A 13973-nucleotide genomic window follows, 5' to 3' on the forward strand; every position below is an offset into this window, starting at 1 on the left:
TCCCTTTCATAAATCAAACAAAGGGGATCTTATCTGTCTTGAAACGTAGTATCAAATGTTTGTATGTTTTGTAACCACAGCCCCCTCAGCATCTTGAGACCCTTACGGGTGAGTAGTGCACTCTACAAAGCCCTGATTGATTACATGATTGATTTATTGATTGATTGAACAAAGGGCAGCAGTGAGTCAGCTGGTGAAGAGGAGTGAGCAAAGAAAGTAGAATATTTCAGTTATCAAGTTGCCCAGGTTCTCATATTGACTCTTTAATATAATGGCGGCCTGCCCCAATCATGTCCCCCTTCACAAACATTGACATTTATTATGGGCAACATAAACCTTTATCAGAACATATTTTGAAGAAAATATCTTAGCACAATTGAGGGTAATTATTTAAATCCTTTATAATCTCTGATGAACAAGTAATTGCTTGAATATGTGAACATGAAACTAGCATTCACTTTTTCCTCAGCACTGGAATTCAGACTGGTAATTGTCTTCAACAGGTGGATTACAATTCTGAGATCTTCTGTCATTGTATGTATTTCCTAACCTAAATGGATCAAGGAATGCAAATAAGGAAAATAAAGCAAAAAACAACTTGTAGGAAATTGGACTACTGGTTGAGGGGGTGAATCCCTTCTCAAGCAGCAACCACAAGTCCTGCTGTAGTGAAGTCACAAGTAAACCCCAAATTAACCTGTGCTCAATGCTCTGTTAGCTTGGCACAAAAGCATTCAGGCTTAACATAGAAGCAATGTGTACAGTATTTACGCAGCACTTCAAACAGTGATAAAATGAAAACAAAACACAAAAAACATACCACACAGATTTAGAAAAATACAGTAACATTTAATAATGTATTTGGGATAAAAACAACCAAAATCCAATCAGTAGAACCGGAGATATGCAATTTTAAAGATTTAAGAAAAGTATAATGCCTAAAAGCACAAAGAGCCACTCTTGGTCATATTGTCCTGCTAGACCGGGTGAAATTCACAAGTTCAAGCTGACCGTGATGGAGAGCAGGCCGGATACAAAGACCAGGTTAGTCCTACTGAAAGAAATACCTTCTCAAGTCCATTGTGAAGAATTCAGTTTGCTGTGGAGGGGGCCGCAAGGGGCAGGGAGAGCATCACAAATGATGATTGATACAACGCGAGGAGCAAGCCGGGTGTTGTGGATGGTCGTCACTGTAGCGCGAAAATCCTGTCAGGTGTCGCAGATGGATATTGCTGGAGCTTTGCGTTGGCAGTCCCCCAGGGCTGTTGATGTTGTAGTGTGAAGTACAGTTCTCGCATTGCTAATCTTCGCTGGTGGGTGCAAAAAGCCCAGTTCACCTGAGCTTTGCACTGGCGGGCATGCGAGTGGCAAGATCTTTTGCAAACAGGCCTGTTCACTGTCACAAAACCCAAAACTTCAGGCGTTCTCCTTTCCTTGGAGAGGGAGCTGAACTGACTCCAGGACGTGAGGGGGCACCTCTTAGGGATCAGGAACTCACTCCATCAGATGCCAGCAGGCCTCAAGCAGCTCAAATTGCAAGTCCAGGTAGCAGGCCAGCTGAGCAGATGCAGGGAGACCTCTGGAGCTTGAGATGTCCCTGTAGCTCAGATCAGGAGGTTAGCTAGTCGAACCTTGGAGTCACTTCAGCCTGGGATGAAGGGTGCAGGTCTAGTCTTCCTTCAGGCAAGTGGGATCAAGGATAAGGCGCTGGCTCTTCTTTCTTCTTTCCTGGCAAATAGAGAACATCAGGTTTGCTGGGACAATCTTTAATCAGACACATTTCATTTCCTGTGCGGAGTCCCACAAGGGTCAGCGCTTTCACCCTCCCTTTTCAATGTTTATGTGATGCCATTGGCCAATCTAGTTAGAGACTTTGGTTTTTCTCTTGTGTCCTATGCCGACGACATGCACATCATAGTTTCTATTACTTCTGTTAGTGAGGTGCCATCGGCAAGGTTTCATAGCTGTCTTGGTTGCATCATGCAATGGATGCACCCCAACTATTTGAAACTAAACACACAGAAGACCGAAGTAATGGTGTTTGGAAATGGCCCTCCAATTTGGAATACAGCCTGGTGGCCAATGGAGGCATGAGAGTGTCCATCACCAGTGGACAAGATGAGAAATCTGGGTGTGCTTTGGGACACACAGCTTAATTTCTCTGCTCAGATTAACCAAGTCTCCTCGGCATGTTACTTTACATTAAAAATCCTACGGAAGATTCTACCATTTCTCCCAATGGAGCTGAGGAAAACTGTTGTAGTTGCTCTTGTACTATCTTGCATCGATCGTTGCGATGCCGTCTATTTAGGGATTGATAAGTGACAGCTGACTAAGCTGCAATCCATTCAGAATGCTGCTGCTCGAACATTACTTAACATCCCCAAATTCAATCATATTTCTGGGGCCATTAGGAGCCCTCATTGGCTCCCTGTCGAGCAGCGTGTCGAATTTAAGGCTCTCTGCTTGGTCCACAAAACACTGTATGGTGGTGGTCCTATGGCGTATTGTAAGTTCTTCCAATGGTATTGTCCGGTACGTTCCTTAAGATCTGCTGATCAGTCCTTGGTTAAAATTCCTAAATGGAGGAAAGCCAGATGGGGTGGAAGATGCATCTCATACTTGGCCCCTAAACTTTGGAACAGGTTGCCGTTGGATATTAGATCTCAACCAACATGTTCCAAATTCCATGGCCTTTTAAAAACTTGGCTTTTTCCAGTTCAGTAGAGGAGCTTGTGCATATGGACTCCACTGTTCTTCTATGTTTCTCCAGCGCCAAGCACCCTGGCAATCGAGCGCTATCTAAAATCCTCACTTACTAACTTCTCAGAAAGATGGCAGCAGATTAGCAGGGCAGCAGGGTAGCAGTCCTTCTGATAGTAGAGCAGCACAGCAGACCTTCTTCTGTAATATGCACAGGTCCAGAAATGTACTGACAAATTGGGTCTGTGGGTCCACTATTTATCCTTGGTGCGTGGTTTGAAGTAGGAGAACATTCTAGGGGGTTCCAACCCCAGAGGTGCCCGGAATTTCCTGCCTTCCTCCCCTGGCCTCAGCTTGTCTGGGGACACAAAACGAGTGTCAAATCCTTTGTGAGTATGCTCAGGTGGAGCCTTTGTGATGTCCAAGTGTGGTAGGTGACAGCTCTGTTCTCCTATCAAGCCAGACATGGCATACCCTGCCAACACCTATTCCCCTTTGGGTCATTGTTTGGGAGCAATACACAAAGACCAACTTCCGGCTATACCATACCATTTGACGAACGATACAGGCTACAGGCACCAAGTGGTTGGGTCAAGACAATGGCAACTTTTTTAAAGTGGTATCTTCAGAATTGTGACTTAAAATCCAACTTTACTATTAAATAGGGTTTTAAATTATATTTCTTTAGACACCAAACTCAATGTCCCAACTTACTCCCAATTGAAAGTTATTACTTGTCAAATGTAATAAAGTACCCCAATGTTATCCCCTGGGAGAGGTAGACCTTGCAGTAGTGAAAAATGAATTTAAGAGCCTTTCATTATTAGGACATGTAAAAGTTAAAAGTGTATGTCCAACTTTTTAAATACACTGCATCCTGCCCTAATGGCTGTTTAGGGCCTATCTTAGGGGTGACATAAGAATTAAAAAAGGAAGGTTTAGGGCTAGTAAAAGGCTTAAACTGCCCAGTCAAAATGGCAATATAAAACTGTTCACACAGGTTGCAGTGCAGGTCTGGGACATGTTTTAAAAGGCTACTTAAGTGGGTGGCACAATACATGCGGCAGGACCACTAGCATGTAATTTACAGGCCCTGGGTGTATGTAGTACCATCTAACTAGGGGCTTACAAATAAATTAAATGTGCCAATTGGGTGTAAGCTAATGATACCATGAGAGCACAAGCACTCTATCTCTAGTTAGCGTTGGTAAAGTGTGCAGAGTCATAACGCCAGCATAAACAATGTCAGCAAAAGCGGAAGGATTGAAGGCAAAATGTTGAGGGAAACCATGCCAAGGATGACAGGTGCAACACTATTTGCAGGTATAAAACTGAAATACCCTATATGTGTCCTTTTGTATAAGCGTGTTAAAAGAGCACAAGCCTGCATGATATCCTGAAAAAACTTTTCATGTTTTTACTTACTGCTTACCTTTACAATTGCATTCACGTTCAAATTGCTAAAATCAAAATTAGCATAGCTGCCGTTCAAAAAAGTTCCCAGTACTATGAATTGTGTGAGTTTAGTATATTTAACATTGAAAGATCAGGTTAAATGGGCCTGTTAGCAATCTGCGTGGTATAAAGAACCCTCTTACCCTTTTTCATGTTTTTTTTCCTAATAATGAGGCTTTAAATGGCCATAGGGAGGAACAAGAGCACAGATGGAGACGATTTGAAAGGTCATGGTACTCACAAACATTTGGGAAGATAGTCTTACTGAAAATACATGATTACAAGCTGCCTTTTTTCCCCACAACATATATTATTACATTTTCGGCCACCGCATGGCCCATACCACACTTGCATATAAATTGTCTCTCAATCAATAACTTGGCAGTTTTCTCTATGCTCGCATCAAGCAATAATGCTAATGCAAAAAGAAAGATATAAATCAACATTTGAACCAAGTGTGCTACAACTATCCAATGCTCCTCCCGCCCATATCACCCACCACCCTCAGCTCACCATATGCTTGAATTATGAGACCGTGTGTGTGTCCAGTCCATATTATTGAATTTCTGTCTCTAGGAGTGTACCCGCCGAGGTGAATGGCTCGAGAATCAGGCCTCGATAGTCTGCCCACCGCTGCCAAATTTTAGGGTGTTTTTGTGGGCATCCCATCACTTGAAATATGGGTGCCTACAAACCCATGCAAAAATCGATACCCTTCCTCCAAACATCTATTAGGGGCAGAGAATCAGCCCTCCACAGTCATGCGATGTCTCTCTTGGTGATGGTGAGGCCGAGGAACAACAGGTGTCATTTGTACCTGTTGCCTCCTATCCCCTCTGTATTGTCTAGTAAGACCAGCTTTGGAGACATGAGGATATCCCAGCCCAGGACATCGGCCAGGCACATCACCACCCCTCTCCAGAACCGAACAAGAGTGGCACAGGCCCACACTGTGTGTAAGAAGGTATCATCATCAGCCCCACAGTGCAGGCAAGCAGGAGAGCAGATAATACCCATTTGCCACAGCTTATGTCGGGTAAAGATATTTAAACTGAATCAGACGTAGACGGGAGGATATCACCGCCCCACGTGCCATCTCCATGGCCTCTCTCCTGTCGTCGTCATCAGTAGTTTCCAGGTCTGCCCACCAGAGTGGTGCTACTATTTTTGATTAGAGATTCATAAATCTTTGTTATTTTATGGTCCCCGAGGTCCCCCATCAGGAGTTTGCCCTCTAGCGGGTTAAAGTCTGGAAGGGCCGAGAGACTGTTAATACATGATGTTAGGCCATGATGGAATTGTAGATACTTAAAACACTGGCTATGAGGCATCAAGAAATCAGATTGGAGTTCCTGGGCCAATTTAAAAATGGGGCCCGCATAATGTCCCCTAGGGAGCAGATGCCGATATGATTCCACTCTCGAAGGCCCGATAGATCCATCCAATGGGGGAGAAGTCTATGCCACTGCAACCCTGTCGCCTGCGTGAGGCGGCCCCACCACCCCATTCTGCGAAGAGATTATCTCCATGCGAGTTTCAAGATGAGGAAGTTTCACATGAAGAGAGAGATCTCCCATCACCCAGCGCTCGACTGCGTATGCCGGGTCAACTCTGGGACTGTACCACAATTTGTTAAGCACCTGTAAGTGTGAGGCCATGTGATAGGACTGAACGTCAGCTGTAGCAATACCATCGTAAAATGTGGACTGAAAGCACGACTGCAGGGCCACATGAGAGCCCCTCCTCCCCACAGAAACCGGCCCAAAACCACACTGGGAAATTGGATAAGGGGGATTTTGAAGTTGGTAGAGGAAGCAGGGAAGGTAAACCCTTCTGAAAATGGCAGAGTGACCACATAGGGGCTGGGGCAAGGGAGACCACGACCCAACCTCTGTCTTTACCCGTTCCATCAGGGGGCTCAGATTGTGCTCCAATGAAATCGATTGGCTAGAAGACAGGAAGATGCTGAGATATTGCAAGCCTACTGCTGCTAGGATAAGTCAGCGATCCAAGTGCCATGTCCTGATAACCCCTTTAGTGGCCACAATGTCGACTTGCCAGTGTATATATAAACCCCGACATTTTCCGAATACTTGCATTATATGCAAAATCATGGAGATTTATGAGTGTCTGTAAGGAAGAATAGCACTTCATCAGCATACATCACGATGCGATCCGAGACCTCCTGCGAACAATTAAAGCCCGGACCAAGGCATCCACTTTGACCCATGAGGCCCATGGATCTATGGCCAAGGCGAAGAAGGGGGGTCAAGGGGGGGTGCAGGGGGCATCCCTGTCTGGTGCCACATCTTATAGGAAAAGGGGACGAGACCAAGCCCCCCACGCGCAAGGCAGCCACAACTCTGTGTAGAGCAGGTGGACGTAAAATAATAAATGGTGGCCCATATTAAGGCGTTGAAAGAGTGCGAATAGGGAATCAAATGCCTTATCTATATCCACCAGGAGTAGGACCGCAGGGCGCCCTAAGTGCTCTACACCTGCGATGGCATTGAGGGCCCAACAGATATTGTGGCGCGATGGTGCATGTACCAGGTCTGCCATGCCAGCCGTCAATCTATAAGTTAGAGCCTTAGTCAATAACTTCGCCTCGATATTCAAAAGTGAGATTGGACGATATGACGAGTGGAGTTTCCTGGGGGGCGGGGGCGACCGGGCTTTGGGAATACTATGATCTCGGCGTGTCGCCAGTCTGGAGGCATACGAGTTTCCTTCAATGCGACCTTGATTGCATCTAGATAATGATTACCCAACTGTGGATTATATGACTTGTAAAATTTACTGGAAAAGCCACTGAAGTATCTGTCGCGGAGGGCACCCAGCACCAACCCCAAGGGGGCTGGGCACCGGGTCTGTCCAGTGATCCCCATATGCCTCATCAACAGAGAGTCTTTCTGAAAGTTCGGGACACAACTCTCCAGAGGTGCAGCCAATGTTGGGGTGCCATCATACCCGGTGTTCGGGCTGATACAGTACGTATTGAAGCCCGACATGGGAGATCTGTACAGCGCAGCATGTCAAGCGTTCATCTACTTTCCTGTTGAGGCGTCAGCTAAGTCTTCAGTGTGGGGCCTAGAGCACCACGATGATCTAGACCTATGCCGACTTTTCTCCTTCGATCTGAGCGGTAGTTGACAAAGGCTCACTGGAGGATAAGTCTGAGTCCAAGAGCGGCAGAGTGTGGGGCTTCACAGTAACAGACTCATCTGTCCAAGCACAGACCTCTTCTGGGGTGTCAAAAAATAATGTGCGTGGATTATAGAGCACTTGCAGGTGGCCCGGGAATAATAGCATGTAAGAGATCTTGAGATCCCTAAGACAGGCCTTTGTCGCAGTAAAGGACTGGCGCTGCTGCTGGACCATCTTGGTAAAATCTGGAAAGAGCATGATCTGCTGGGATTCAAGTAGCAGATTTTCCTGAGATCTTGCTAGTCGAAGAATGGTGTCAAGATCATGGAAATTAAGGATACTGGAGATGACCGGTCTAGGTCGGGCAGAGGCTTCTTTACCAATGCTCTATAGGCATGTTAAATAATAGAACAGAAGGAGAGAGCATCCGATGGAACCCACTTGGATATCCAGAGGGCAAGGGTCAAACCCTTGCAGCCCTCTGGAAAGCCCGCCATTCTGGACCGCTAGGTCACGCCTCCACAAGCTACCTTTTTGATCCTCCCCTGTGCATCTGGTATTTTGAAATGTACCTGAACGAGTCCATGAAGCTTAGTTTTCCCCCTCTCAATCCTAAAGCTGAACTCACCACCAGGTACGCTGTTCAGGCCACACCTGCAACTCCCTGGTGTGAAGACTATGTTTCACCTGCCGCGTTGCATCACTGTTCCCTGGTTGGCAAGCTGCACCCTACCTCATCCAAATCCCACATTCTTTTCTGTTGTTCCTCTTCCCATAGCACATTTTTTCTTCATAAACTTGTTGAGCTTCATTGTCCCCACCTCCAACCCTGGGACATAACCCCTGTTACTGTCCCTTGTTCAAGGAACATGTTGGTTTCTGAGTGCTCTGTATCTGAACTCTTTCATTCCTTTCTGCTGATGGCTCATTGACCGAGCACTACAGTGACTATCCGCTATTTTGTCACTTGTTGGTGTGGCTTCGAAGAAAAGTATTTTACAAGATAACCTACTTGCAATATATTGTCGCATGGATGTTCTGACCCAACTCAATCATTACAGCCTATCTCTGACGTCATAAGTACCATATTATGTGTCCTTTTATTCACTGTTGCCATGCAGGAGATATCTCTAATATAACTATTGAAAAGTAAATGATCAATAAGAAGGGAAAAAGTTACGTAAGGTAAAAATAGGAAGTTAACTTCTTCAGCTCTTCTAGGCACCTTTGTTCAATGATGACTCTGCTACAAGTGAGAACAGTTATTATGCTTTTTGATTCATGCAGTCAGTAATTTCCTTTTAAATATCTCCAGATCCGCTACAGAGGCTATGTATGCAGAATGGTATACTCTTAATGGAGAGCCCACATTTTATTTGTTGAATTTTAATCTATATTGTAAAAATCAAAGCACTTCGCAGACCAAACCAAGACCCTATTTACCACCCTATGAGACAATTCAGATACCAGGCAATTTGGTTTGCGGATGCCATGGTCACACCCCACATTACCTCCCATTTCTTAGATGGCCCAGGCCCTTCACTGTCTATTACCTACTTGGTTTACCTGCTTTGCAACTTCAAAAGCAGAGTCAGCTGTCCATCACATGGCACATGAGGCCCTACTGTGCTTTGACACAGTGATCTGAGTTTGTCCCTTTCATTCCAATACTCATGCATCTCAGCTAAATATTATTGTAGCAAATTCACCTAATATGCATGGTAATCCCAGATTCTTCTCCTTTTTCTGGACTATCATTGTTCTTGTATTATGAATCAGTGCACTGTGGTACTGCTATTTATTGCTGCGCTGTGTGTCCTCTGGTCCTAAAATGGCATTGGTAAAATTGCTTTCACTCCATTGTATATTTAACTTTACTGTATGGTCACAGTAGAAGGTGCAGACAGAAAACACACCCATGGCATGAGAGTTAAATGGGATAGGTGCAAACACATCAAGGTGACTGAAGGCCTCAAAGCTACTTCACAGTGTAAGTCCAACTACATTTTCCATTAGACTTGCCTGGTTGTGAATCACATTTTTAATTTTATATCTCTACCTAAGTAAATGCTAGCAAAATTCTTCAAAGACTTTACTTCATTTTGAAAATCTGTTTTATTGGTAAAATCAGATTTTTGATAACTTGAGTTAAAAAATTACTTTATAACATGTACTTTAGACTTCCTATTCTGGTGTAACACCGGTTCTGCCACGTATCACAACCCCGTGGCTCAGAAGATAGTGGCCTGCCCTGTAACCCAGGAAGAAGGAAGGTGTTACAGCTGACCACTTAGCAGTGGACCAGTACTGTTGTCAGAACAACATTAGAACTACCTCTTTTGACATGAAGATGCTAGAGAGGACTTCTCCTATTCATTTCCAGGAAACTCCAAGACAGCCAGACTCTAGACCCAGGGGAAGAGAGAACCAGAGTGGACCCTGTCCGATAGGAAGAGTGCGTCTACAACACACCTGCAAGATGGCAGAAGGCATCTGTCATAGTGAAAAAGAGGCTCCTGGGTCATTTTATAGTAAGCCAAAGATGAAGTTTTGCAAAAGGAGGTGGGAGCTGCAAGTTAGGATTGGGTGGTAGAATTTCTCCTATCACTAGCTACCACATAAGATATACGTATACCTGCCACCACAACCTCCTCAGAGCTTTCCTGTACCGTAGAATACTCCACCGAAGAAGAAGGCCCTGCTGAAAGAAGACTCCAGCTGAAAGAAGAGGACTCACTCAAGGATTTCTGATGGCACCCTGGGACTCAAACTGTTCTTCAATTGGTTGTCCTTCTATTTGCCTATTTTAGGGACACAAAAAGCATAAGACTCCAGACTTCAAGAGAGCCCAGCAGACTAAAGGGGGTTAGCCCATGTATGGGACCTAGCTGGATAGAGAAAGGGGGCCCAAAAGGCTACCCTGAAGATCTAGGGGCTTCATGACTGACAGAAGAAACTTTCCAAACAGTCGAACAAAAGTGGCCCTTTTTTGGCCAAGGAAGGTCATCCGTCTCAGAGCGTTTTGACATGCTAAAAACAGCTTCAGCGGGACCTGGTGTTAAAGCTAACCAGATTCTGCTACAGCTTCCTGCCTTGGCCCACTGAAGAATTTTGCTTCCAAAAATGTGTCTGAGTCTGAAGGTAAAATCTTGGAACAGGACAAGGAAGCAAATCTATTGGATTGACAAAGCACGCACACTGGCCACATAAAACCAGCTTTGTCCTGCTCTGGGCTTTGGTACAAAACAAAGTTGAAACTATTGGTTTGCCGACAATGTATGTAAGTTCGAGGAACCCTCACCTGCTACAGCCTTGGACCTTGCCTTGCAAGAAGATTTTGTCTTGTTTTTTAGAGAGCAAAGTCCAAAAGTACCCACTTTGACCAGGATGACACACTTGATGTATCTGATGTCTTCTCCATCACAGTCAACCTGAAATCACTCCTCGGTCCGGTCAACTGCCAATTGTTCTTTTCAATTGCACTTTACTTCTTCTTATGCCATAGCTACCAGAGGTTGAGCAGAGATTCCTCACACCTGTTCCAGCTGTTGCACCTGGATATTTTGGTGGCTTCCAGCAGCTGAAAATTTCGGTCAAAAGACTACTGCTTTGTGGTGCTCCACAGATCTTGTAATTCTGATGGGTCTGGCAACTGTAAAGTTCCCAGCTTCATTGGAATTCCATGGATCCTAGTGATGCGACTCTAAACGTGTATGTATTTTTAAAATGAACTCCCATGATGCATTGTACCTAGCCTGACCCATGTTCCCATGAGGCTGGCATGTCTGAATGGATAATAATTTAGCAGAATAATTCAGTATTTATGGACTACCTGTTCGCAATCGAGTGACTAGAAACCAGGAAGGAAAACCATGAATCCATCAGTGGATAAAAAACACTCAGACGTGTGAGGTTTGACCCAGGGCCTCTTTACACAGCCGTAATATTTGTAGTTGTTCTTTGTGTGACACCACCATAGCAACAGTCCTCTTCGATATTTGCTTCTCTTGTTGACATGCTTCAGAGATAAAGGGCTAATAAATAATTAGCACGCTTTTTCAGAAGCATCGTTGCAGTTGAGCCAAGAAAACATCGCCCCAAGCCACAGGCGACAACGCCAGCGGTAAACTCAACCCATTACCAGGCCATAAGTGGTCCATTTGCGCGGGCTCCGAGTCAAGCGCTGGTTTCCATATAGACCTGATGCTGTTTTTATGATCTCTGCGGAGTTTCTTAATGTCATACTCGGCTATTGGCTCCTTTCTGCTGAGCTGGGAAGCGTGTGGTTATGGGAAGCCGCCCTGAGAGCTGGGAGTGCCTGTGTTTTCAAGACGAGCTTCGGAAGCTCTTAACCGGTCTCAGCCCCGGGCTGCTTGTTGCGCGCGCTCGCGGCTCTGTCGCATCGAACACACCTCAGGCAGATGTACAGGATGAACAAGCACAAACTGTCCCGCTCGGAAAGCTTCAAGAAATTATGGAGGGTAAGTCACAGAAATCTACACATCTTAAGTGGAGTCCAATAGTTTTTAAATACATTTTGATCTTGTATGTTTATTTATTTATGAATTTATTTATTTATTTTATGCTGAAAAACGCGTTTCTTGTCTCGGGTGTGCTGCTGAAATATTTTAAATGCTTTTTAAATGCTTTTAAATTACTTATATTGTTGAAGTCTTTAAGGTTTCTATGCATGTTCTCCTCCACGCTTCGAATTTTTGTATTTAAACCAGGAAATCTTTATATGACTAAATTAATGCTTGTTAGCCCTTTATTGATATTACCTGTAATGGTGCTTGGATCTATTGAGCCTTTTCAGAATCAATGTGTTAGTTGCGGTACTAAATATAACCGGTCAGAAACAGGTTAATGAGACTTTCCAGCAAATTTAACCCAATTCGTTTTGAAAATGAATAATTTTCATCTAATGATTTATTTGGCTTTTGTAGATTCACTTACACGATGTTTTTTGTGCACCGATTTTTGTTGTGGAATAACAATGTGTACTGTATATACTCTTTACAAAAAAAAGTTGCTGATTTTTCAAAATAATGTACAGACTCGAGGTCTCTTGGGCTAATGAATTCCAACAAATACCAACGGCATGACATGGGATCTACAATGGGGTGTTCCAGTTCTTGAACCTCTGGTGTAAAGCACTGAGACTTTTTGGGTTAAAGCTGCTTTGATTTAGTGCAACAAGTGAAAATGTATACTTTTCCCCTGCTCGGTCTCCATTGATTCGAATAGATAAATATTGGATCAAAATATAATGATAATAACATTTTCAAATTTGTAAAGTACAAACCTATCTCACCCATGGTTATCCAGGCGGTGGGGGGGCGTCAGTGAGATTAAGTGAGCTATTGCCCAGAGTCCCATGGTGCTGAGCTGGGCTGCCCGCAGGGATCGAACAGTGAGCCCCGCGCTCTGGAGTCAGCCGCTCTGGCCTCTGTGCCACACCTCTCCAAAAACAAATTATGAGTGCGGTAGATGAACCATATGTACCTCATGCAGTTGTCCATATACGCTGAATGTAACTGGAAACAGCCGAAAGAAGCACATTATAATCTGAAGACACCTCCACATTTAAATATTGAGGGTGTGGATGTGAATCACTGAATTGAGCAACAGGCGGCTAGAATATTGTTTTCAGACTCATTTATTAAGACAAAAGAGCCAAGACTAGTTGACACAAGTGTGCGGTACTGTTGACTGGGCAGAGAGCGGTATCATCATAACGTGCAACACAGGGGCTCAGCCATTTTCCTTGTGAACGTAGAAGCCACCACTAGGACCAGTGATGCTTAGCATGTTATTGTTGCTTCAAACAATCCTAACCCCAGTTTTTGTGGAAACCTAAAACGAAACCAAAAACGTACTGTAGTGATTAGTGCTTAATTTGTAAAATATTAATATTTACTATTTGATAAATGAACTAAGTGCAGAGGCCCAAAGTATTTCTTAGGCACCCACCATTAGGTATACCGAATGCCTGTTGTGCCAAATGCCAAGGGTTTCCTATTGTTGGTTCCGTCTCATTCCACTTCCCTTTCCCTCACTACATTTTATGTCTCTTTACCTAACTCATGCACACTCTTTCTCATGTCTCATCTCCTATGTTCCTTTTTCTTCTTTCTTCTACCAATTCTTCTGTCTCTTTTGCTTTGCATGAAAGTTTGATGATGAAAAACAAGTCCTATGTTCGACATGATAATGCAATATGACTCTTTTTCGGTCGTGAATGGTTTTTGCAGTAACAGCATCATTGCTGTGTGATAGCACCCTCATAATAGAATCCAACCGCTCTATCATTCACACTGGCCAGACTTTACTGCTCTAGTCAGTGAAGGACCAGGGCAGTTTCATTTTGTAATACAGTGTGTGCCTCTTGGGTGGAGCACTTTTCAGAATGTTACTGCTCAGTGGCGGCTGCTGCAGTACTAAAGTGGGGGCGGGCCGGGGCATTAGGGGGAATAATATATATTTTTTAAACTTACCGGACGACGCAGCAGCCTCGGTCCTCTTCTTTGGCTCCCCTCCCAGCAGGCAATGGGGCAAAGGCTCCCCATCCAATCCCGGTGCTGCTTTGAATAGCATGAGAGCAGCACCAGTATTGGTCTGAGCGGCGTGGTTTGCCTCTCAGACAGTGCCTAGGAGCCTGTGACATT

The 13973-nt window shown here is 44.5% G+C and overlaps 1 protein-coding gene across 3 annotated transcripts in view; it reads left to right on the forward strand.

Moving 5' to 3' along the window:
* DPP6 (dipeptidyl peptidase like 6) overlaps positions 1–13973 on the forward strand; it is a 2152278-nt gene that overhangs the window by 644926 nt on the left and 1493379 nt on the right. Inside the window, exon 1 of one of the 3 annotated variants that reach the window (XM_086941476.1) lies at positions 11378–11786. The exons of the other annotated variants lie outside the window; for them this stretch is intronic. Within the exon in view, the coding sequence (XP_086797602.1) occupies positions 11727–11786 (60 nt within the window). The 5' untranslated portion in view covers positions 11378–11726. Of the gene's footprint in view, positions 1–11377; positions 11787–13973 lie in introns of those variants that run through there. 3 annotated transcript variants of the gene reach the window in all.

This window comes from Lissotriton vulgaris, chromosome 10, assembly GCF_964263255.1.
Source record: "Lissotriton vulgaris chromosome 10, aLisVul1.2, whole genome shotgun sequence".
NCBI lineage: Eukaryota > Metazoa > Chordata > Amphibia > Caudata > Salamandridae > Lissotriton > Lissotriton vulgaris.